This window comes from Hylobates moloch, unplaced genomic scaffold (assembly GCF_009828535.3).
Source record: "Hylobates moloch isolate HMO894 unplaced genomic scaffold, HMol_V3 SCAFFOLD_19, whole genome shotgun sequence".
In the NCBI taxonomy this organism is placed as follows: Eukaryota; Metazoa; Chordata; class Mammalia; order Primates; family Hylobatidae; genus Hylobates; species Hylobates moloch.
In genome coordinates this window covers 72,871,451-72,893,648 of record NW_026652294.1, presented here as the reverse complement: position 1 = coordinate 72,893,648, position 22,198 = coordinate 72,871,451, and the positions used below count along the sequence as shown (strand labels likewise).

Sequence of the window (22,198 nt, the reverse complement as noted above, 5' to 3'; positions counted from 1 at the left end):
GAGATACCATCTCATGCCAGTTAGAATGGCGATCATTAAAAAGTCAGGAAACAACAGATGCTGGAGAGGATGTGGAGAAACAGGAACTGTTTTACATTGTTGGTGGGAGTGTAAATTAGTCCAACCATCGTGGAAGACAGTGTGGCGATTCCTCAAGGATCTAGAACTAGAAATATCATTTGACCCAGCAATCCCATTACTGGGTATATACCCAAAGGATTATAAATCATTCCACTACAAAGACACATGCACACGTATGTTTACTGCAGCATTGTTCACAATAGCAAAGACTCAGAACCAACCCAAATGCCCATCAATGATAGACTGGATGAAGAAAATGTGGCACATATACACCATGGAATACTATGCAGCCCTAAAAATGGTAGAGTTCATGTCCCTTGCAGGGACATGGATGAAGCTGGAAGCCATCGTTCTCAGCAAACTAACACAAGAACAGAAAGCCAAACACCGCATGTTCTCACTCATAAGTGGGAGATGAACAATGAGAACACATGGACACAGGGAGGGGAACATCACACACCAGGGCCTGTCAGAGGGTGGGGGGCTAGGGGAGGGAAAGCATTAGGAGAAATACCTAATGTAGATGACGGGTTGATGGGTGCAGCAAACTACCATGGCACATGTATACATATGTAACAAACCTGTACATTCCGCACATGTACCCCAGAACTTAAAAGTATAATTTTAAAAAATCTAAAAAGAGTCGTAACTGCATCTTGGCTAAAAACAAATGTAAATACCCATAACTGCATCTTGGCTTCATTGGCACTAAAAGAAGAGGAGTGTTAGGTTAGAAGTTGTTCAGCTGCTTCACCTTGTATTGCACTGTTCTGAGAGAATTCACTCAAAGCTTAAATAACTTGCACAGAGATCTTTGAACTCAAAGTTCATGCTCTATTTTGGTGAGTGGTGGTGCCCTTTCCTTCTGTGGAGATTAGAATAAGCAATGGGTCACTCTAGCTGAAAGGCAACTTCTTCCCTCCCTCCTGTCCTTACTCCCAAATGAAAGAACGCCCTTCACCCTTTGCTATCTTTTTGCCAATGGGGATGATTTAAAACTCATACATAGGTGAAGCTCAACATTTACCTAATAATTTCTGTGAAATTCAGAAGTACCATTTCATTCTAAGATAAAGGATTCTAACTGAAGTAAACATTTCCATGTTGAGTTCTTTGTTCACATGACCCATCTAGGTCTGTTAACAGCAATTAAAAGGCTCTGTGGACATGGAATAACCCTTGAAAATATGGGGATACAGAAGAACACAGATCTGTTGTTCAGTAAAAAAGATACCAACCAGTATATTAAACAGTTTATTTCAGTAACATTGTAAGGCAACAATTAATCCTCAGTAAGTCAGCAAACCAGTGACAAGAAATTGACAAACACTCCTTCTACAGCTTCCTGAGACAGCAGGCAGGCTTGTGGCCCCCTCGGTGGTAACATCTTAAGGAATCCTATCGTGTTTGTTTATATATGCTAAACTGTAAAAACAAACACTTCATGCGACAATCATTCTTAGGTCAAACACAAGAACGAACTACTTTGAAATCGTAATTCTTCACACTTTTTCCCTGAATATGCAGTACTGTACTAACATTTAATTCTGTAGAAAATAATGCATTTGTTAGTGACTTTGTTAGAGCTTGAAAAGACCCTTTTAGAAATTATTTAAATGATCACTCCTTAAAAATTTTTTTTTAATCTCAGAACCTACTAATGTGACAGAGAAACGGTGTGCTTAACAGAGTCATAAATACTGTGTATAACTGCTTGACCATTTCTGGCATTTAAATGACCTCCCAGAATATTACACAAGCCCTGAGACTAGTGAGCATCTTATTACTGACCTTGTACAACACCAAAGCTTCATAATGCTAAAGAAAACCAAAACAAAAGACAATGGTTTACACAGGGAAATAACCCTAAGGCAGTACGGAAACAGTCATAATTTATTACCGATGAAGAGTAAAGGCATCCTTCCCAAAGTGGAGGGGAAATCACAGGGAACACTAATTATATCATTAACCACGGGGACAGAAAACAGGCCCATTTTTAAAATTCACTGAGAAATTATTACTTTTTCTCCACAACTGTGATTCTATACAAGATATAAACCCTGCAAACCTTATGTGCTACCTGACAGATAAAATTAGCAGGAGCCAGACTCTTGAAGCACTTGAGACTGATTTATTCCAGTGTCTAGTGCTGATGCATGTGACAGCCTAACATGTTATTCAGCTCTAGTTGCAGCCCTATCTACATGGGCCCAGTTAGCTTTTAGGGAGTCACAGATTAGGCAGGCAATGAGGAACATGATTTAAAAAGCACATCATACACATAAGACAAGCAGCTTCAAGGACGTTTTCTCCTGCGATGCACACTTACTGTGCTCTTTCTATTCAGATAGATCCACAGACCACCTTTCAAGAGCATTCCTCTCTCATTTTCTCTATCACCCAAGATAAATCTAGCTACCCTTTTTTGTTAACTGTGCCTTTTCTTTCAACTTTTTGTCCTTTTGTTAAAACTCAAAATTTGTCCAACGTTTCACATTTCCTAATGATAAAAAGAAAGCTTGCACAGTTTACCACTGATCTCACCAGTGCCCTCACTGCTGGAACCAAAAAGCCATGAGAGGTACTGCTGTGATACACCTTACAAGCTACATAGCCATCTTCAAAATGAAAACCACCTTTAAGTCCTCATGCTGCCATTACGCAGGATCTGAACCACCTGCACGTACAGTGGTCTCATTCCAGTATAAGCCACAACCTCAAGTCTCAGGAAAGCCAGCCTGCTGGATAGTAAGTTACTGAGAAAAACTAATCTAATTCAACTGGCTGGAAAACAAAAAGATAGGCCCAGTGCATCAATAAGATTATACCATAAAGGATTAACCTTGTATAACAGAAGACTCCTATGAAACAAAGAAAAGAATAAATATTTATAAAATGCCCACTACTCCCAGCCTTCCTTCTACCCCAGAATAGCCCAGATGGCAGCTCAGTGCTCTGAGGAAGGAAGTTAAGGTCATGTACTGGCACAAACAATATTCTGAACCAAAAGAACCTACGAAAACAAGAGGGATGTGTGGCCAAATATTCCCCTTTTCAACTTGGTAAGATGGAGAACGGTCACAGGCATGTTTCAGATGAAAACAGGCATAGAAAACCACATCAGGAAAGCAGCACAGCAGTGGATCCGACTGTCCACTTGTCAGGACAGTGAGTCACCAGCTCAGCACAGGGTCCAGGCCTCAGCACAGAGACACAAAGCACATTTGAGAGGCTGCCTGAAGAAACAGCTTGACACAGGCTACAGCCTCAAGAGTGCAATGCTTCTCTCCCAGCCCTGTGGCAATCACTTTCCAGTGACCCACACAGAGTTATATTCTCAAGGGGAATCATTACCCCAGTGAATGATATTTTACCCACCATCCACTAATACAACAAATGGTTTTGGGGCTTAAATTGGAAATAACTTTTGTCTCATTAACAATGGTCTGACACTGTACATCTTTCTTGATCTTAAAGGGGCAGCTATTGAAGTGGTTTGTTGGCTTTTGTCCTTAAGGTCATATAAAATGATGTGTATGTAGTGGCAGTACCCACATGTGCTTAAGTGCCAAAAGACTGGCATTTTCAAGTGTCAACAGGCCATGCATCATTGTGCCACAGCTAAACCCTTATAGTGCTTGGCCCTGAAAAGTGTTAACCCAGAGAGCTCTTTGAACATATGATCATTAAAATTCATTGACTTACGTTACAAACATCCACGTAACATGGGGAGAAACCATGTCACACGGAGTATCCACTGGGCATGTACTTAGAGTTCATCCACAAGATTAAAATACAAAGAGATCGTAGGTGCACACCCAGGCAGAGGGAAATGTCCAATCTGGGAACTTTTCCTTCAGAGCATCCAGTTGAGGGGATCTCTTGTCTTCCCCAGACAGATAGTGGGCAGCAATGGCCACGGTGACCATTCCTTCAGGATGTTCTTCTGAAACCTGCCAGAGAAAATCAATTAGTTCTCCAGTTCTCGGAAGCCAGAATACTGAACCCAAGGTTCTTGCTAAATACCACCTGGGAACCTAATCAATGAAACAGGCAATGCTGGGAAATTGGCACCTGCACTTCTATCCAGAACTGCCATGCAGAGGCCTGGAGTCCATGGGAGTAAAAGACAAAGTAGTCTCCTCCTTTACTTGTGACTGGGGTGCCATTGCCAAGAGACCACTGAGAAAGTGTTGACCCTTTGTGGGCTCGAACATAGAAGGACATATGGCTTGGTCCTGTAAGGTAAACGGAAGAAAGAACAGTTAATCTTTTTAAAAGGATCAAAAAAATAACCCACAAGCCAAACCAGACTTCATAAAGGTTCATGCCTGTATGACTTTAAATATACTTACTATAAACCTAATGGAGGTTTACCGGTTTGGACACTTAAGTGTGAATCAACAAGGTTAAATAATGTACAGGAGAAAAGGCACAGACTCTAAACAAGAAAGCCTGTGTTAAGTTGGTCCTATCACTTAGCTGTTGCATGACATCAGGAATTTAATCTATGTCACAATTTCTTGAGGGGATTATATTAGAAAAAGCATACGAAAGTGTTGGCAAAACTGTAAAGTGCTATAACAGTACTGAATAGGACTGTCATTATGAATGGAGTTGTAATTTTCAGAATTGATCATGTAACACCTTAAAATATGTTTTACTCGTTTTTCCCTTCAAGCTGGAAAATATCAGCTGAGTTCTGAAAATTTAGTCATCACTGGGAACTTCCAAGGAAACTGATGACAGTAGCAGTCAAACTAAAACTAAAATAGATTAAACAAAAACACACCCTCAACCTAACTTAAAGACAGAGAATACCCACATTTGAAATAACCGTAAATTTTTAAATCTCAGGGAGCAATCTCACACACTTGTGCCCACCCTGCTTCTGCTGCAAGGCTTTGTGGCAAACGCAGACCAAGTAAGTCCACGCTAAATCTGAAAATACTACTATAGTGTCCAGTCAAAGAAAGGTTTACAGGGCAGGGACTTAAAAGTATATTATTGAAGTAACAGTCTTCAAAACCAAAGCTTCTCAGGGAAAAATAAACCAAAAAAGAAGGAAGAGGCATCCTTTGGTATTTGGCTGGTGAAGATGAAAAGAAGCAAAAGAAAATTCAGGGTCCTGCAAGAAAAATCCAGTCAAAAAAGCTGAAGGAGATATATATTATTCATCCACACCAACACAAACTTACTAAAGAATCTAGACTTTATTACACTGACAGAAAAGGAAGCCATTGCTAGAATCTTACAAAATAGCACAAAAATGACGAAGAAAAGGATAAACAGATCCATACAGTTATTACCAAAAAAAAGTATCAGAAAATTCCTCTTGGAAAAAAAAAAAAACCATGAAGCAGAAGAAAATGTTATGATCACACTCCAACTACAGATATAACCATACAAACATTTGCGGATATTTAAAACCCCACTGTGAATCAGAAATTCTTACTAGAAGGAAGAATTAAAAGGACTGACTAGACTCAGAAAAGAAGCAGAGGAAAAAGGCGAAATTACCTTAGAAATGAAGACAATTACAAGATGCCCAACAGAATAGATTCAAAGGAAAATTTAATAACAGGCATAAAGACAGGAGAAATGCTAAGAAAATTAAAATGGGAAAAAGCAAAGTAAAAAAGGTTAGCGATAGTGGTAAAAATGGAAGGCAGGTCAAAAAGAAATATTCATTTGGGACCCCAGAAGAAAAGCAAACAACAAAACAGAACTAATATGTAAAACTGTAATCCAAGAAACATTCCAGAAATAAAAGGAGAGCTGAGTCTACACACTGAAAGAGACTACCAGCCACCTTAGAATATTAACACAGGACAAACAACTTCAAGACATAACCTAGTAAAACTATTTGATTTCAAAGAAAAAAAAAATCTTCAAGGTCTTCAGTAAAAAGTTTGATCAAGTATCTTACAAAAAAAAATTACACTGGTATCAGACCCCAAAAACAATATATAAAACAAGGCAACAATGGAACAAGAATTTTTTTAAACTCAATATTGGAAAATGTGAACCAAAGATTTTATGTCCACCAACTTGTCCTTCAACTATCAAGATTATAGAAAACCAATTTTAACCACACAGAAACAGAGCACTCATGAGCCCTTCTTCAGAAACAGTCTAGAGAATAAGAAACAGTCTAGAGAATAAGCTTCATCCAACCAAGAGATAACTGTACAAATTCAGCAAAAGAACTTTTTCTTGAGACAGGGTCTTGCTCTATCACCTAGGTTCGAGTGCAGTGGCATGAACACAGCCCACTGCTCTATCACCTAGGCTGGAATGCAGTGGCATGAACAGCCCACTGCCAGCCCACTGCTCTACCACCTAGGCTGGAGTGCAGTGGTGTGAACACAGCCCACTGTTCTGTCACCTAGGGTCGAGTGCGGTGGCGTGAACACAGCCCACTGCTCTATCACCTAGGGTCGAGTGCAGTGGGGTGAACACAGCCTACTGCAGCCTTGACTTCCTTGGCTTGAGGAATCCTATTGCCTCAGCCTCCCAAGTAGCTGGGACTACAGATGCATGCTACAAACCTGGCCTTTTTTTTTTTTTTTTGGTAGAGATGGGGTCTCCCCGTGTTGCCCAGGCTGGTCTTGAGCTCCTGGGCTCAAGCCATTCTCCTGCCTCAACCTCCCAAAGTACCCCCAAAGTGAGCCACCACACCTGGCCAAAAGAACTTATTATACTGAGGATTTTAATATATCCAAATGTATTACAAAAACACTAAGGTGAAGGTATAAGATAAATATACAAATGTTACATGTTGTAACAAAAATTGGATGGAAAATGGGAGAGAGAAAGAGGAAAGTAGAATAAGCATGCTGTTGTATAGGTTAATTGATGGGAGTTAAAACAATACCTTTTTTTTTTTTTTTTTCTGAGATGGAGTCTCGCTCTGTGGCCCAGGCTGGAGTGCAGTGGCGCAATTTCAGCTCACTGCAACCTCTGCCTCCCGAGTTCAAGTAAAATAATAGAGAATTAAAACAAATATAAACATTCATAAATGCCAGAAAATAAATGTTTTCAAGAGCACAGAAGACACCTCATAGAAAAAAGGAATATAACAAATAAAACAACACATGTAATTATAAAATACTGTGACAACTGAGGCCAAATGTATGAGTAATAAAAATTAATGTAAATAAACCTAACTTACCCACTAAAAGAAAAACAATTTCAACTTGGCTTACACAACCAAGCCTAATCACATATTGTATGTTTCCTGAATACAGAGAGACACAGAAAGGGTAAATAAAGGTATGAACAAAGGTATTTCAGGCAAGTGGAAATTGTTTAAAAGTCCTATCTTACTTCTCAAAACACAGAATTCAAGGCAAAAGCATTAAATATAAAAGGGGCACTTTTTAATACTAAAAGTCACAATTCACAACGAAGACATAAAATTGTGAATATCTATGCATCAGATAACATAGCAACCACTTTATAAAGAAAACTACAGGAGACGTATAGAAGATATATACATATACACACACAAATAAGAGACTCCAATATTCCACTCAGTACAAGACACGTCAATTGAGCTTTGTGGGGTGATGGAAATGTTTTATATCTTCATAGAGATGAGGGTTACATGGGTATATATCTGCTTTTACCAAAACTAACTGAACTGTGTAAGATCTTTACATTTCATTGTATGTAAATTTGGCCTTGAAAAAAATTAAGTAGGCAAGGGGAAAAGTTATATTTAAAAATACTTTTCAGTCATGAAAATCCCAGACAACTTTCTATCAGGGGAAGAGTACTCAGAAAAAAAAGTATAGCGTGAACAGTTGTAGGAACAGTTGAAGTGAACTTCCTATATTAGCATTCTCCAGAGAAACCAACAGGATGTGTACAGAGACACGAGAGAGAAGAAAGAGAGAGAGAGAGAGAGATTGAGATTTATTTTAAGGAACTGGCTTACATGATTGTTGAGGCTGGCAAGTCCAAAATCTGAAGGATAGGCAGGCAGGCTGAAGAAAAAAGTCACAGTATGAGACTGAAGGCAGTCTGCTAGCAGAATTCCCCATTCCCTCTCCTTGGGGAAGGTCAGCCTTTTTCTTAAGGCCTTCACTGACGGGATGAGGCTCACTTGCATATGGAGGGCAATCTGCTTTACTCGAAGACCAGTGATTTGCATGTTAATCTTACCCAGAAAATATTTTCACAGAAACATCTAGGATAGCATTTGACCAAATACCTGGGTGCTGTGGTCTATCCAAGTTGACACATAAAATAACCATCGTACTTCCCTAAAAGACATTAGAAAGGGAGAGACCATCCTGGTTTGCTCACTTTTTAAAACACTTCACAAGCAAGCAAACTCTTTACAGCTTTTGAAGATGACAAAATGTCATTATGTCTTGACATTTCTCCTCCTCCTTTCTCAAGCATCTGTCTCCCTAACTAAGCCCAAGTAGACTGCTTTAAAAGAAAAACAATTGCTAAATTTAACAATTCAACACGTCTTGAGTACCCATCAGGTGCCAGTGATTATACTGGATGCCAAGAATACAGAGATAAATGAAAACCCATTCATGTCTGCCTCCCTTTAATTCTAAAGGAAAACAAAGACATAAACTACATAATCGTGATACAAGATGGTCAGTGTTACAACAGATATATACAAAGGGAGGAAGAAGTGGGAGGATGGCAGTTGCTCACTTAATTGGAAATGTCAGGAGAGGAGGGCAGAGAAGTCTTCATATTTTGCCAAGAAGAGAAGGGTAGAGTCTGGGTAGGAGGTGGTATCAGTACCAGAAGTAAGAGCGTGTATTGGGCACAAATAAGGGTTGGATGTGGCTATGTAGTGCAAGGGGAGTGCTGAAAAAAATCCTGAAATATACACAAAGTCCAGACTACTGAAGACCTAGCATGCTTTGCCAAGGAATTTGAACTTACTCTCCAGAAAACAGGAAATCCATCAAAAGTTTTTTAATAGGGACGTGACATAATGAAATCGATATTTGAAAGAAAAACTTGCAGCACCATAAAGAATATCCTAGAAAGAAGTTTTACAGGCCAAAACTAAGTTAAGAAGCTGGAAGACCTAACTACTAGTTTTAAAGATGGAAAAGGGAATAAAATGTACCAAAAAAGATAAAGTCATAATGCCAAGCCAAATGCTACTGGATCTGACAATGAACCAATATCTGACACTAAAAGCTTTTCAGTAAATCTTCTTAAAAATCATAACCAGTCTCAACTTCTTTGAGAAACAATGTAAGGCTCCTAAATTGCTGGTCAATTTAAGACTTAAACTTTAGGGTAAGAAAAAACACATGCAACTTATTAAAAGGTTTAAGAAGTGAAGGAGCAGGAAAAAAGGACGGTCATATGACTTACCTATTGTTTAAAAGGTCAACTTTATAGAATCCCAGGGAGGGATGAATTGAGAATATTATGTTATAAGGTATCTGTACTACCATGAAGCAGTACAATGTTATCGGAGAGCAGACTTACTGCAAGCTCCACAGCAACCACTAAAATAAGTATAATTGATATGGTAAGAATATAAAAAAAATAGAGCAATATACAATGCTCAATTAAAACCTGAGAAGACAAGTACAATACAGGTCAGAAACTCAGATTTTCATATAACAAAAGAAAGCACACTAGAGAGGGAATGAGGTAAAATAAAAACTCATTTTTCCTATTCTTAATTGATCTAACAGATAACAGTTTTTCAAAATAATAGCAACAATGTATGTGGTTATGTATACTTATATGTGTGCATTGTGTGTACATACTGCATATGTGCACACACGCTTCTGTATAAGTGAGATAAATGCTAGCAATGTTACAAGAGACTGGACGGAGAAATTAGGATTATTTTGATATTATTAAGTTATTCATACTCTCTGATGCAGAATAGTATTATTTAAAAGTGGGCTTGCACAGTTGTAAATGTATATTGCAAACGACAGGGCAGCTACTAAAAAAGGTTAAAAAAAAAAAAAGTAGTGTAACTGACATGCTAAGAAAGGAGAGAAAACCAAATGATATAAAATGTCCAATTAAAACTGCTAAAGGCAGAAAAAGAGTGGAAGACAAAAACAGGAACAAAGAACAAGGGCAACAAATAGAAAATAGTTAACTAATATGGTAGCTATTAATTCAACTATATTAATAATCACTTTGAATGTCAATGTCTAAACATACAAATTAAAAGACAGAGTGTCAGGGTGGATCAAAAAACAAGACCTCACTATGTGTTGTCTACAGAAAACCCATTTTAACTATGAAGGCACATAGATTAAGAGTCAATGGATGGAGAGCATTATACCATGCTAACACTAATCAAAAGAAAGTAGGAGAGCAATATTAATTTTAGACAAAGCTGACTTTTAAAGCAAGGAAAATTAGCAGGGATAAAGAGGGGCAGTACATAATGATAAAGGGTCAATTCTCTTAAGAAGACATAACAATCTTTAATTTGTATGTAGCTAAGAATAAAGTGTCAAAATAGCTGACAAACTCATACAACTAAAGGAGAAAGACAAATTCACAATTACAGTCAGAGACTTCAACACCCCTCTGTCATGGAAAAATTCACAAGGCAGAAAGTCAGTAAAAATATAATTGAACTGAACATTATCATCAATTGACTAGATCTAAGTGACATTCATAAAGCCTTCTTCCAACAGCAACAGTATGCACATTATTTTCAAGCATACTGCTTGAAATGGAACATTCATCAAGAGAGATCACATCCTGTATCATAAAGCACACCTTAACAGATTTAGAATAGAATTCATACAAAGTATGCTCTCAGACCACAATGAAATTAAACTAGAAATCAATTATCAGAAAAATAGCTGAAAAATCAAATTATTTGGAGATTAAAGAACACATTTCTACACAACAAATGGGTCAAAAAAGAAGTCTCAAGAAAAATTTTTAAATACTTGAAACTAAATTAAAATGAAAATTCAACTTAAAATTTGTGGCATGGAACATAAGCAGTGCTTAGAAGGAAACTTATAGCAATGAATGCATATATTAGAAAAGATGATTTAAAATCAATAATCTAAGCTTCCACCTTAATAAACTAAAAAAGGAAGAACAAATTAAATCCAAAGTAAACAGAAGAAATAACTAGAACAGAACTCAATAGAGAAAATCAACTACAATCAAAAGCTAGTTCTTAGAAAAGATCAATAAAATTGATAAGCCTTCAGCCAGGCAGAGAAAAAAAGAAAAGATGTAAATCACTAATATGAGAAATGAAAGAGAGGACATCACTATAGATCCCATGAACATTAAAAGGATAATTAAGGAATATTATAGACAAATTATATTCCCATAAATCTGATAACCTAGATAAAATGAACCAATTCTTTAAAAGACACAATCTGCCAAAGTTCACACCATAAGAAATAGACAACCTGAACAGGCCTGTATCTATTAAAGAGTGAATCAATAATTAATAACCTTCCAACACAGAACCTACCAAGCCTACAGGGGTTCATAGCTGAATTCTACCAAACATTTAAGGAAGGAATTACACTAATTCTCTACAAAGCTTTTCAGAAGACAGAAGCAGAGGGAATACTTCTTAACCCATTCTATGAGTCCATTATCCTAATACCAAAGCTAGACAACAACAACACAAGAAAACTATAAACCAGTATCTCTCATGAATATAGATGCAAAAATCCTTAACAAAAATATTAGTAAATCAAATCAACGATGCATAAAAGGTTTTATACACCATAACTAGGATTTATCTCAGGTATGCAAAGCAGTCCAACACTTGAAAATCAATTAATGTCATCTATTACATCAAAAGGCTAAAAAAGAAAAATCACATGCCCATATTAATATATGCAGGAAAAGCAACTGACCAAATCCAAGACCCATTCATGATAAAAATTCTCGGTAAACTAGGAATAGAGGGAACTTCCTCAGTCTCATAAAAAACATCTACCAAAAAACGTATAGCTAACAACATACTCAGTGTTAAGAAACTAGAAGCTTGCGCAGATCAGGAACAAGGCAAAGATGTCTCCTCTCACGATGCCTTGTAAAAATCAAACTAGAAGTCCCAGATGCTGTAACAAGTCAAAAAGTGGAAATAAAAATTATAGATATTGGGAAGGAAGAAATAAAACTGTCTGCAGATGATAAGATCGTCTATTTAGAAAATCTTAAAGAATAGGCTGGACGCGGTGGCTCACGCCTATAATCCCAGCACTTTGGGAGACTAAGGCAGGCAGATCACAAGGTCAGGAGTTTGAGACCAGCCTGGCCAACATGGTGAAACCCCGTCTCTACTAAAAATACAAAAATTAGCCAGGTGTGGTGGCGTGTGCCTGTAATCCCAGCTACTTGGGAGGCTGAGGCAGGAGAATCACTTGAACCCAGGAGGCGGAGGTTGCAGTGAGCCAAGATCGTACCACTGCACTCCAGCCTAGGTGACAGAATGAGACTCCGTCTCAAAAAAAAAAAAAAAAAAAAAAAAAAGGAGAAAAAAGAAAATCTTAAAGAATCAACCAAAAAACAAAAACAAAAACAAAACTAAATCTCCTGGATCTGACAAGTGATTATAGCAAGGTTGCAGGATACAAAGTTAATAACATGAAAGTCAGTTGCTTTCCTATATACCATCAATGAACAATACCATTTATTAATACATTGGCACCCCCCAAAAAAACTACTTAAAAATAAATCTAACAAAATATATATAAGGATTACATAAGGAAAACTACAAAACTGATGAAAGAAATCAAACAAGATAAAAATAAATGGAGGGATATTCCAACATGGATAGGAAAAGCCATTATTGTTAAAATATCATTTCTTCCCAGCTTGATCTACAGACTCAATACAATCCCAATCGGAACCCCAACAAGTTATTTTGTGAATACTGACAAACTGATTCTAAAGTTTACATGGAAAGGCAAAAGACAAAACACAATACTGGAGAAGAAGAGTTGGAAGACTGATACTACCCAACTTCAAAACTTACTATGTAATTACAGTGATCATGACAGTTGTGGTATGGGCAAAAGAACAGAGAAATTAGTCAATGGAAAGAACAGTTTGGCAGTTTCTTACAAAGCTAAACATAGGCTTACCATATATAATATCCAGCAATCACACTCCTAAGCATTTACCCAAATGAGTTCAAAAACCTGCCCAGGAATCTTTATAGCAGCCTTATTCAAATACGGTTAACTGCTGTACATCTACACAACGGATTATTCAGCAATAAAAAGAAATGCCCTATCAAGTCACAAAAAGATATGGAGGATCCCTTAAATGCATACTTCTAAGTGAAAGAAGTCAGTCGAAATAGGCTACATACTCTATGATTCCAACTATAAGATACCTGGAAAAGGCAAAGCTACGGAGATAATAAAAAGACCAATGGTTGCTAGGGAGAGTGGGAAGAAAAGAGAGATAAATAGGTGAAGCACAGGGCATTTCTAGATGGTGAATCTATTCTGTATGATACTGTAATGGTAGATACATGGCATCACGCATTTTTCTATACCCATAGAACTACACAACACGAAGAATGAACCCAAGTGGGAACAACAGGCTTCAATTAATAATAATGTATCAGTGTTAAAACTGGCGCATCAGTTTTAACAAATGCACCATACCAGTGCAAGACATTAATAAGGGAAAATCGGGGGGGGCAGGATATGAGAACTCCATAATTTCTGCTTGATTTTTCTGTAAACCTAACATTGTTCCAAAAAATAAAAATAATTTTCATTTTTGAGACAGGGTCTTGCTCTGTCACCCAGGTTGGAATGCAGTGGTGCTATCAGCCTTGACCTCCTGGGCTCAAGTGATTCTCCCAGCTCAGCCTCTCAAGTTCTCAAGTAGCTGGGACTACAGGCATGCACCACCATGCCCAGCTAATTTTTTTTTTTTAATTTTGTAGAGACGGGATGTCACTATGTTGCCCTGGCTGGTCTTGAACTCCTGGGCTTAAGCAATCCTCCTACCTCAGCCTCCTGAGTAGCAAGCTTGAGCCACCATGCCTGGCCTATTAAATTTTTGTTAAGAAGTCATAACCAGCTTCGGCCAGGCGTGGTGGCTCATACCTGTAATCCCAGCACTTCAGGAGGCCGAGGTGGGCAGACCATGAGGTCAGGAGTTCAGGACAGCCTGACCAAGATGGTGAAACCCCGTCTCTACTAAAAATACAAAAATTAGCCAGGCATGGTGGCACACACCTTTAATCCCAAATACTCAGGAAGCTGAGGCAGGAGAATCACTTGCTGCCAGGGCAACCCAGGAGGCAGAGGTTGCAGTGAGCCGAGATCGTACCACTGCACTCTAGCCTGGGCGACAGAGCAAGACTCCATCTCAAAAAAAAAAGAAGTCATAACCAGCTTCAGTTGATTTTAGAAACATCACAGGCTCTGCCTAAGTTGCTGGTTCCTGTGATATATCTAAGGGAAAAACATACATGCCACTTATTAACAAGTTTAAGAAGTAAAGGAGGGAAGAAAAAACTATTATATGACTTACCTGTTGCTTCGAAAGTCAATTTTATAGAATCCCAAGGTGTCTGTTCTTTGGATATGAGTCGGAAATGAGCAGGATTTTTTGGAGAAACTTCTGGGGCAGGAAGATACCAGTTTTTCCTATTTAGAAAGGAAGCTTCAATATTTAGGGTGCTTTATTATTTGATAGCTATCTGTAACTCACAGAACTGTTCAGCATATATGAACACATTTTGGGGTATGAAAATAAACTGACAGACATGATAAGCAATGCCAACTCCAATAAACTCAGGTTATTTTGTAATAAAACCTTCCCAATGTTAAGAACAAAGGAGTAACCTAGGTGATCTTGATTCCACCACCCATCCTATTTCTTCTCATCCAGTACTTCACTGCCACGCTATAAAATCTTCCCAGAGAAAACAATTTATTTATTTATTTATTTATTTTTTATTCTTATTTTTGGTGAGACGGAGTCTCGCTGTCGCCCAGGCTGGAGTGCAGTGGTGCGATTTTGGCTCACTGCAGACTCCGGCCCCTGGGGTTCACGCCATTCTCCTGCCTCAGCCTCCCGAGTGGCTGGGACTACAGGCGTCCGCCACCTCGCCCGGCTAATTTTTTGTATTTTTAGTAGAGACGGGGTTTCACCATGTTAGCCAGGATGGTCTCAATCTCCTGACCTCGTGATCCGCCCGCCTCGGCCTCCCAAAGTGCTGGGATTACAGGCGTCCTATAGATGGGATTACAGGCATCACCACCATCCCGGTAATTTTATATTTTATAGACACGGTTCTCAAGATTGTCAGGTATCTCTCCACCTGCCTCGGCCTCCCAAAGTGCTGGGATTACAGGCATGAGCCGCCGTGCCCGGCCACAGTTTTTGAGATAGATGCTTACTGGCTATTATATTAGTTAGAAGGGCCACCTTTTCTAACCACTCAGGTTTCTAGAGAAAAGATTTTTAAAATGTGAAAAAGCAAAACTACTCTTCTGAGTGCTTTATTCCACTAAAAAAAAAAAAAAAAACAAGTTTCATCATGATAGAAAAAACAGTACCAACAGCACTGAACTTGTATATTAAAGGATGACAGTTTAAATGATAAGAGTACTGATATGGTGACAAGACTTGAGAACAAACTAACCTCCAACTTAAGCAGAAAAATAATGAACCAACCTGATCAGAAAGTGCACTGGAAGATACCAAGGAAAACCACAAAGAGGTGCATTCTCCTCACAGTGAGCTCGGATGCTATCATTGATCTCAGGAATGTGAGGGGTTATGTAAGAAATTCCAGTATAATCAAACCCATTGATCCATATTCCAGAGTCCCGTTTAACTGCATTTCCTTCCAAGTCATGGAATGTTCTAGTCACATGCTGAAAAAAAAAACAAGACTAGTGAAAAAACTGTTTCAACTAGTACACCCACATTCCCACCGCAGATTACAAAAATGACAATACCAAGAAATGATATGGATATGGAGCAAGTGAATAAGACACTGAAGGTTTCTAAGGTACTGCTAGGGTTATTTTAAACTGGAAAATAGATATATAGATTATTGTTTTATTGAATCTTCCAAATATATTTAGGTTTCCTAAAAAATTTTTTGAAACTTACTATTTCAGACTTAAAAGACGTGAGTGTTAGAGCTCCTTTTAGATAAGGATTTAAAACAAATACATCCTAAGCACATAAATACACACTCATTTCCCTATTAGTGCTTTATGAAGCTAATTCATGTACGGAGAAAAGTGGGAATTGCAGCTCACCACTAGATGACAGCCTTGTGCCTAACAGAATTCTATGAAAAGGCACCGTGCTCCATTTCAAATAACTTTATTCACGGCAGAAACCAGCCTGAAGAATACCAATCAGGAAAAAAAAAAAAATACTGCATAAGGCAGGGGCCGGCAAACTGCAGCCAACAAGGCAAACCGTCCACTGACTGTTTTTATATATACGAACCGTTATTTGAACATGACCACACTCATTTGTTTGGGTATACTCTATTGCTGCTTTCGCTCTGTTTCACTGCAACAGACTGTATTGCTGACAAAGCCCAAAATATTATCTTGTCCTTTATAGGAAAAGTTTGCCAACTTCTGGCACAGTGGAAGAGAACCCCCAAACAAATCAGAAAATGACTTTTTAAAAATAAAAATCTGGCTTTTCCTAAGTATTACTGACATAATTATAAAACTTAATACATCATGAAAAACATACTGAACCTCCTAAAAAAAAATCTGTTCTTAAGGTTTTACAAATTGTAAAATCTCACATCAAATTTATCACGGTGTCCTTCAGGACTATAACAAGGAACTGCTATTTGGCCCCTTTTCAAAACCGCCTAAGTTCAAGTATTTTTAATTTTTTAAGTCCTTGAATAATTATCTAGGTATAATTCCTCTGGCATTTCTATTTGGCTAGATTAGGTTAGATATGACTCTTGCCCTTAAGGATATATGTTATCTTGAAGCAGGATCTTTCACTTAGGATAAAATACAAATAAGAATTATGCAAAATACACAATATATTAGTATGTGTTCACAAACATGAGAAAGGGATGGGTATAAGGCTTAAGATAATTTGTGTAGTATGAAAACTTTTAAAAACAATTTAGAAAAACTAACAATTTAACCATCGCTAACAGAGATGACTAGAATTGAGGCTTACTGCTTTATAGTACCAGGTCTAAAAAATTTGAAGAAAAAGGTGAGATCTAAAATAAGTCCTCAAACTGGCCAGGCGTGGTGGCTCACACCTGTAGTCCCAAGCACTTTGAGAGGCCAAGGTGGGCGGATCACCTGAGGTCAGGAATTCAAGAACAGCCTGGCCAACATAGTGAAACCCTGTCTCCACTAAAAATACAAAAATTAGCCAGGTGTGGTGGCGAGCACCTGTAATACCAGCTACTTGGGAGTCTGAGACAGGAGAGTCACTTGAACTGAGGAGGCAGAGGTTGCAGTGAGCCAAGATCGTTCCACTGCACTCCAGCCTGGGCAACAGACCAAGACTCCATTTTAAAAAAAAGAAAAAAGAAAGTAAGTCCTAAAATTCACTTTATTAAACCCTTTCTAAGTTATAGTTTCACTATCACATATCACTTTGAATGTTACTTAAGATTAATTTTACTAGCATTTCTAAATATCAATTTTGCCAGTTGACAGTTTAGATTTTACTCAGCCTGTATATATTTTTACAAGCTATATTTCTAAAAACTCATTATTCCATAATAAATATTTGCTCCTGTTTTTCCAAATAGATGCAGTTTTATAATTTGAATAGTAATAAAAACAAGCAAACATTTCCAAGTCAGTCTCCTGGGAGATACCTGTCTAGCTGATAAGAACATGCCTCTTGACAGTCAGTCTTCTCCTCACTAGTGGCCTTACACACAAAAAAGGTGAGTATGACTAAATAGGTCAACAGCAGAAAAGTCAGTTGCGCTTGCTATTCACTACTGAAGCTCAAAACACACAAGGCTTCCTTTCCAGATCTCAAATAGCTCATGCAAAACTGCTCACCTGAAGAAACACTCTTTTTGGCTTCGGATTAGCAGGGTTGGAGCTATATGGAAAAAATGTTCCACTGCAAACAAGGAGGAATGTAATTGCACATACCAAAGTTAAAGTTAGCATGGTTTTTTTTGTGCTCTTGGCAAGGTAGATGAAGTTAATCTAAAACACAAACCACAAACATAGAAATATTACAAATTCATACTAGTGGTGGAAAGGTGTTTTTAACTAACTTTATTTTTAACAATATTACGTAACAGACCCTGAAGAAAATTTATCAGGAGGTGCTAGCATACTCTAACATCTAATAAACAAAGCACTAACTCTACGAGATTTCCATTACAGGTGAGAACCTAGAAAATGATAGATGCCTCCAATCTGCCATGATGGTGCCACCTTTTTGGCACGTAGCCATAAACCAACAAGGAAAAAGGAAACTCAGGACTGTCGCTGTCCTTAATGTGCAAAAAGAACAGAAATGTAGATGTAATGGATTATTCATTAAATAACCAGAGATAAGCTTTAAGCTTAGGCAGATCTGTTTGGACAAAACTCAAATTCCACTCATAATGCTTTAAAATGTGTCAAAATACTAAATTCATCTCAACTGGCATAGAGATGTACCTTCAAGACTTTGCCAGTGGACCTGCATAAGAGGAAAAACTGCATTACAAAATAATATTATCTCTCTAAGTGACAAAGTAACCAATGCCAACACAATCAAAACAACAAATCTAGGCAGTAAATGTAAATGACTCAGTCTCGAGGCTGGCATCTAGAAAATCCTAAATATTTTTAATCGTAATGAAATCACTGAACTAAAAACTGTAAAGGACACACATGACTCACAGAGTATGTCCACAGATCCCTTACAGGGTCTGAAGAAGCCATTTGGGGAAACTTTCGTGTGAAATTTGAAATTGTTCCAAGAAGCCACATTTTAGATATTGTGAATACTGAGAGAGAGACAGACACAGAGGGTGACACATTTTGTTTTGCTAACTCAGCCTCAGGTCCTCAGGTACTCTGTCTTATTTCTGTACTCACAGTATACAAATGTGAGATGTGTGACCTAAGGCTAGTACTGTTTTGTTGCAGATGCCTCTGGACGGAATACTGGTATACTATAGACATGAAATCTAAACCCAGCTCCCCTTTGTGCCTTCTTCATTTTATTTCTCTACTTATTTCCATAAGTAGAAAAATAACATGAATGTGAAATTTTATTTATTTTTCTGGAGACAGAGTCTCACTGTGTCACCCAGGCTGGAGTGCAGAGGCACAATCTCAGCTCACTGCAACCTCCAACACTCAGGTTCAAGCGATTCTTGTGCCTCAGCCTCCTGAGTAGCTGAAATTACAAGTGTGCACCACCATGCTCAGCTAATTTTTTGTGTTCTTAGTAGAGACAGGGTTTCACCATGTTGGCCAGGCTGGTCTTGAACTGCTGACCTTAAGTCATCCGCCCGCCTCAGCCTCCCAAAGTGCTGGGATTACAAGCGTGAGCCACCATGCCCAGCAAGCAATCAGTTAATAGTGTCCTTAAGTTACTCTCTGCTGGGCCTTCATGGTTATACGTCTATTGATTGAATGACAGCTGAAATGGGGACTGCTAATACAAGTGGGGCCAGGAGGAGAAGACTCAGAAACAGCTCAGTCATCAGCACACAATGGACATTCCAGAGTCCCTTTTCATGCTTCTCTTCATTTTATTTTGCACCCATCTCAGAACCTAGTGACATAGGATGCAATATTTCAGGAAGGCCGAGGCACAAGAATTGCTTGAACCCAGGAGGTGGTGGTTGCAGGGAGCCGAGATCACACCACTGCACTCCAGCCTGAGTGACAGAGTGAGACTCTGTCTCAAAAAACAAAAAAAATCCTGATTGCTTGACAAGACTTTAATTGCTTTCTAGCAGATATATTTAATAAATCCCCAAGGACTGAAGGGAAAGCTGTCTGAAATACGCATTGTGGTTCAATTCTCCATTACCCAAAGAAAACAGTCTTACTCTATTAATAAGCCACTATCATTAACACTGCTACACATAAGAAAATAATTAAAAGAGTGATAACTCATGGCATCAAAGTGCAGTGGGGTTATTTCACATTATAATGAAAAACAAGTGAGCTTTCTAAAGTATTCCAAGAGGCAGTCTTCTCTCCAAAAGCTTTCCCAATAAAATATAATTTAGAAGATAAGACACTTTAATCCTCTTTCTTCTGGTTTCCAAGATTTCCGTGCTTTGGGGACATTTTCCATTTCCACAATGAACATCTCCAGGGTTCATTTTGCCCCCTTTCATATTATCAATGGGACAGAATTTAAATGTCCCCTATCTGAGTCAGCTTTTATGGACATCCATAGCTCCCACTCATGACTGTAATTTAACAAATACACGGGGGTGTGGGGGCATTCAGTTCATAACTAGCTGACTTTAGATTAGATTAGAACCTAATCTATAGATAACAAAACTCCACTGTCTCCTTCAATTCTTACAACAGCAAACCTATCAAAAATACAGATGATATAAGGGTTACTATTAAACTCAAAAGCAGCAAACCCTACAGGCAGCAAAGAACATTTTAGAACTTTCCATACATTCCTACGAATACCAGTAAGGATTATCCTTATCCTTTTATTATCCTTAATAATTATCCTATAAGTAAAATGGTTGGAAGGCTCAGATCTCTTTTAAGACTAGTACAACCAACCTCAAACAATAATATGCATAAGAAATACTCTACAGGACTATATACACAAAGTCACATATACAGAGCTTTACTGACTATAAAGGACTTCCACGGATGATGCTGACCATGTCTGTAGTATTTTCCTTACCTGCTGTCTTTAGAACCTAACTTCCACAAAGTAAAGGGGTAACGAATGCCCTTTACTGTATCAGTATGAAAAGGCTCACTATCATCTACATGAAGAAAAGAACTATAATAAAGTCACAGCTCCTTTTCCTATTTGGTTCCCTATCCTCAAATTTCAAGGTGCACCTATGAGTGTTCAAGAGAGCCACAAAACAGAGACCTGCATTCTCTGGAGGGGCCCATCTTGGATCCTGGAGGTGAACATCAAACCAAAGCAAAACCTTGCTTGGGGCTTACTCTACCCAAGGGGGGTCTGGTCTTAAACTCTGCATCACTGTCTTTTCTTCCCTCTGGGAATCCCAAGGGAAGAAAAAAAGGGATGGCAAACACAGGACTCTCTTTACTAGGGCAGGACACTGATATGCCAAAATGAGGATTGACAAGGCCTGTGATCATTTCATTATCTGGTAAATGAAGGCACGTTTGGGTGTCATAACAGACTCAATTAACAAACTTTCACGTGCTAGCAACAAGGTAGTGGAATGATAATGAAAAAAGCTTCATCAGAATTAGTCTTCCTTCACTAGCTCTAACAGCACTAATAAAACCACCCGTGTATTTATTAACATGTGCCTCTAATTAGTAATTTCAAAATATACTATTAGGATCATTCACCACCAGGCAATCTCTAACAATTCATACTTGGTAAACGCTCTACAAATTCACACTCAGGTATCTGACAGGCTATTTGAAAAGAGGCAAATCAGAGAATTTGGAAGGACAGGGAGGCAAAAAATTTTTAAACGGCAACAACAAACTCTATACTACAGTTTCTTACGATACCAAATTTACAAGATGCACGGCCATTCACCACTTCTCCTGCTTCGGATTTTCTCAATAAAGTACACGTAACACTATTTCACAGAATCTAGTATGGCTAAATTCATGTTCATATAAAAAATGAAGAAAAAGAAAAAAACGTATTTTCTCTTACAAAATAGGAAGAGAGAATCATTGTACAACCAGCCAAAATGGATGCTAGCACAACATCAGGTGGGATTTCCGAACCACTTCTCCCGAGGATAGGGGTAAACATCTCAAATACTGCCCAGATGAGGTACAATGCATAAATATAAGGAACAAACATCCCCAAAAGGTAAAAAGCAATAAATTTTCCTTGAGCACCTAGGGAAAAAGAGAAAAAAAGTACACATCTATGAAATCCTACAGTGAGATACAAATTTTTATAGTACTGGTGTGCCTTGGTACCCTAACAGAAATTAGGTTAGATGTGACTC

At 38.2% G+C, this 22,198-nt stretch overlaps 2 protein-coding genes across 7 annotated transcripts in view; one reads left to right on the top strand and one right to left on the bottom strand.

Moving 5' to 3' along the window:
• The window catches only part of RIC1 (RIC1 homolog, RAB6A GEF complex partner 1), a 169,615-nt gene extending 151,026 nt beyond the window's left edge, over positions 1–18,589 (top strand). Inside the window, exons 28-29 of the mRNA XM_058431380.1 lie at positions 17,828–17,968; positions 18,426–18,589. The gene's annotated coding sequence lies outside the window, so the exon portion shown is untranslated. The remainder of the gene's footprint in view (positions 1–17,827; positions 17,969–18,425) is intronic.
• The window catches only part of ERMP1 (endoplasmic reticulum metallopeptidase 1), a 56,100-nt gene that overhangs the window by 4,563 nt on the left and 29,339 nt on the right, over positions 1–22,198 (bottom strand). Inside the window, exons 10-16 of one of the 6 annotated variants that reach the window (XR_004245400.2) lie at positions 21,895–22,085; positions 18,090–18,242; positions 15,739–15,941; positions 14,590–14,705; positions 8,024–8,072; positions 4,156–4,319; positions 3,899–4,034 (exon numbers count right to left, since the gene is read on the bottom strand). Coding sequence is in view for 3 of the 6 variants with exons in the window: in XM_032138761.2 (XP_031994652.1) it covers positions 3,870–4,034; positions 4,156–4,319; positions 14,590–14,705; positions 15,739–15,941; positions 18,090–18,242; positions 21,895–22,085 (992 nt within the window). In the remaining 3 variants the exon portion in view is untranslated. Of the gene's footprint in view, positions 1–1,322; positions 4,035–4,155; positions 4,320–6,600; positions 7,045–8,023; positions 8,073–8,299; positions 8,352–14,589; positions 14,706–15,738; positions 15,942–18,089; positions 18,243–21,894; positions 22,086–22,198 lie in introns of those variants that run through there. The other 5 variants (XR_009211069.1, XR_004245399.2, XM_032138761.2 and 2 more) reach the window with 5 other exon arrangements.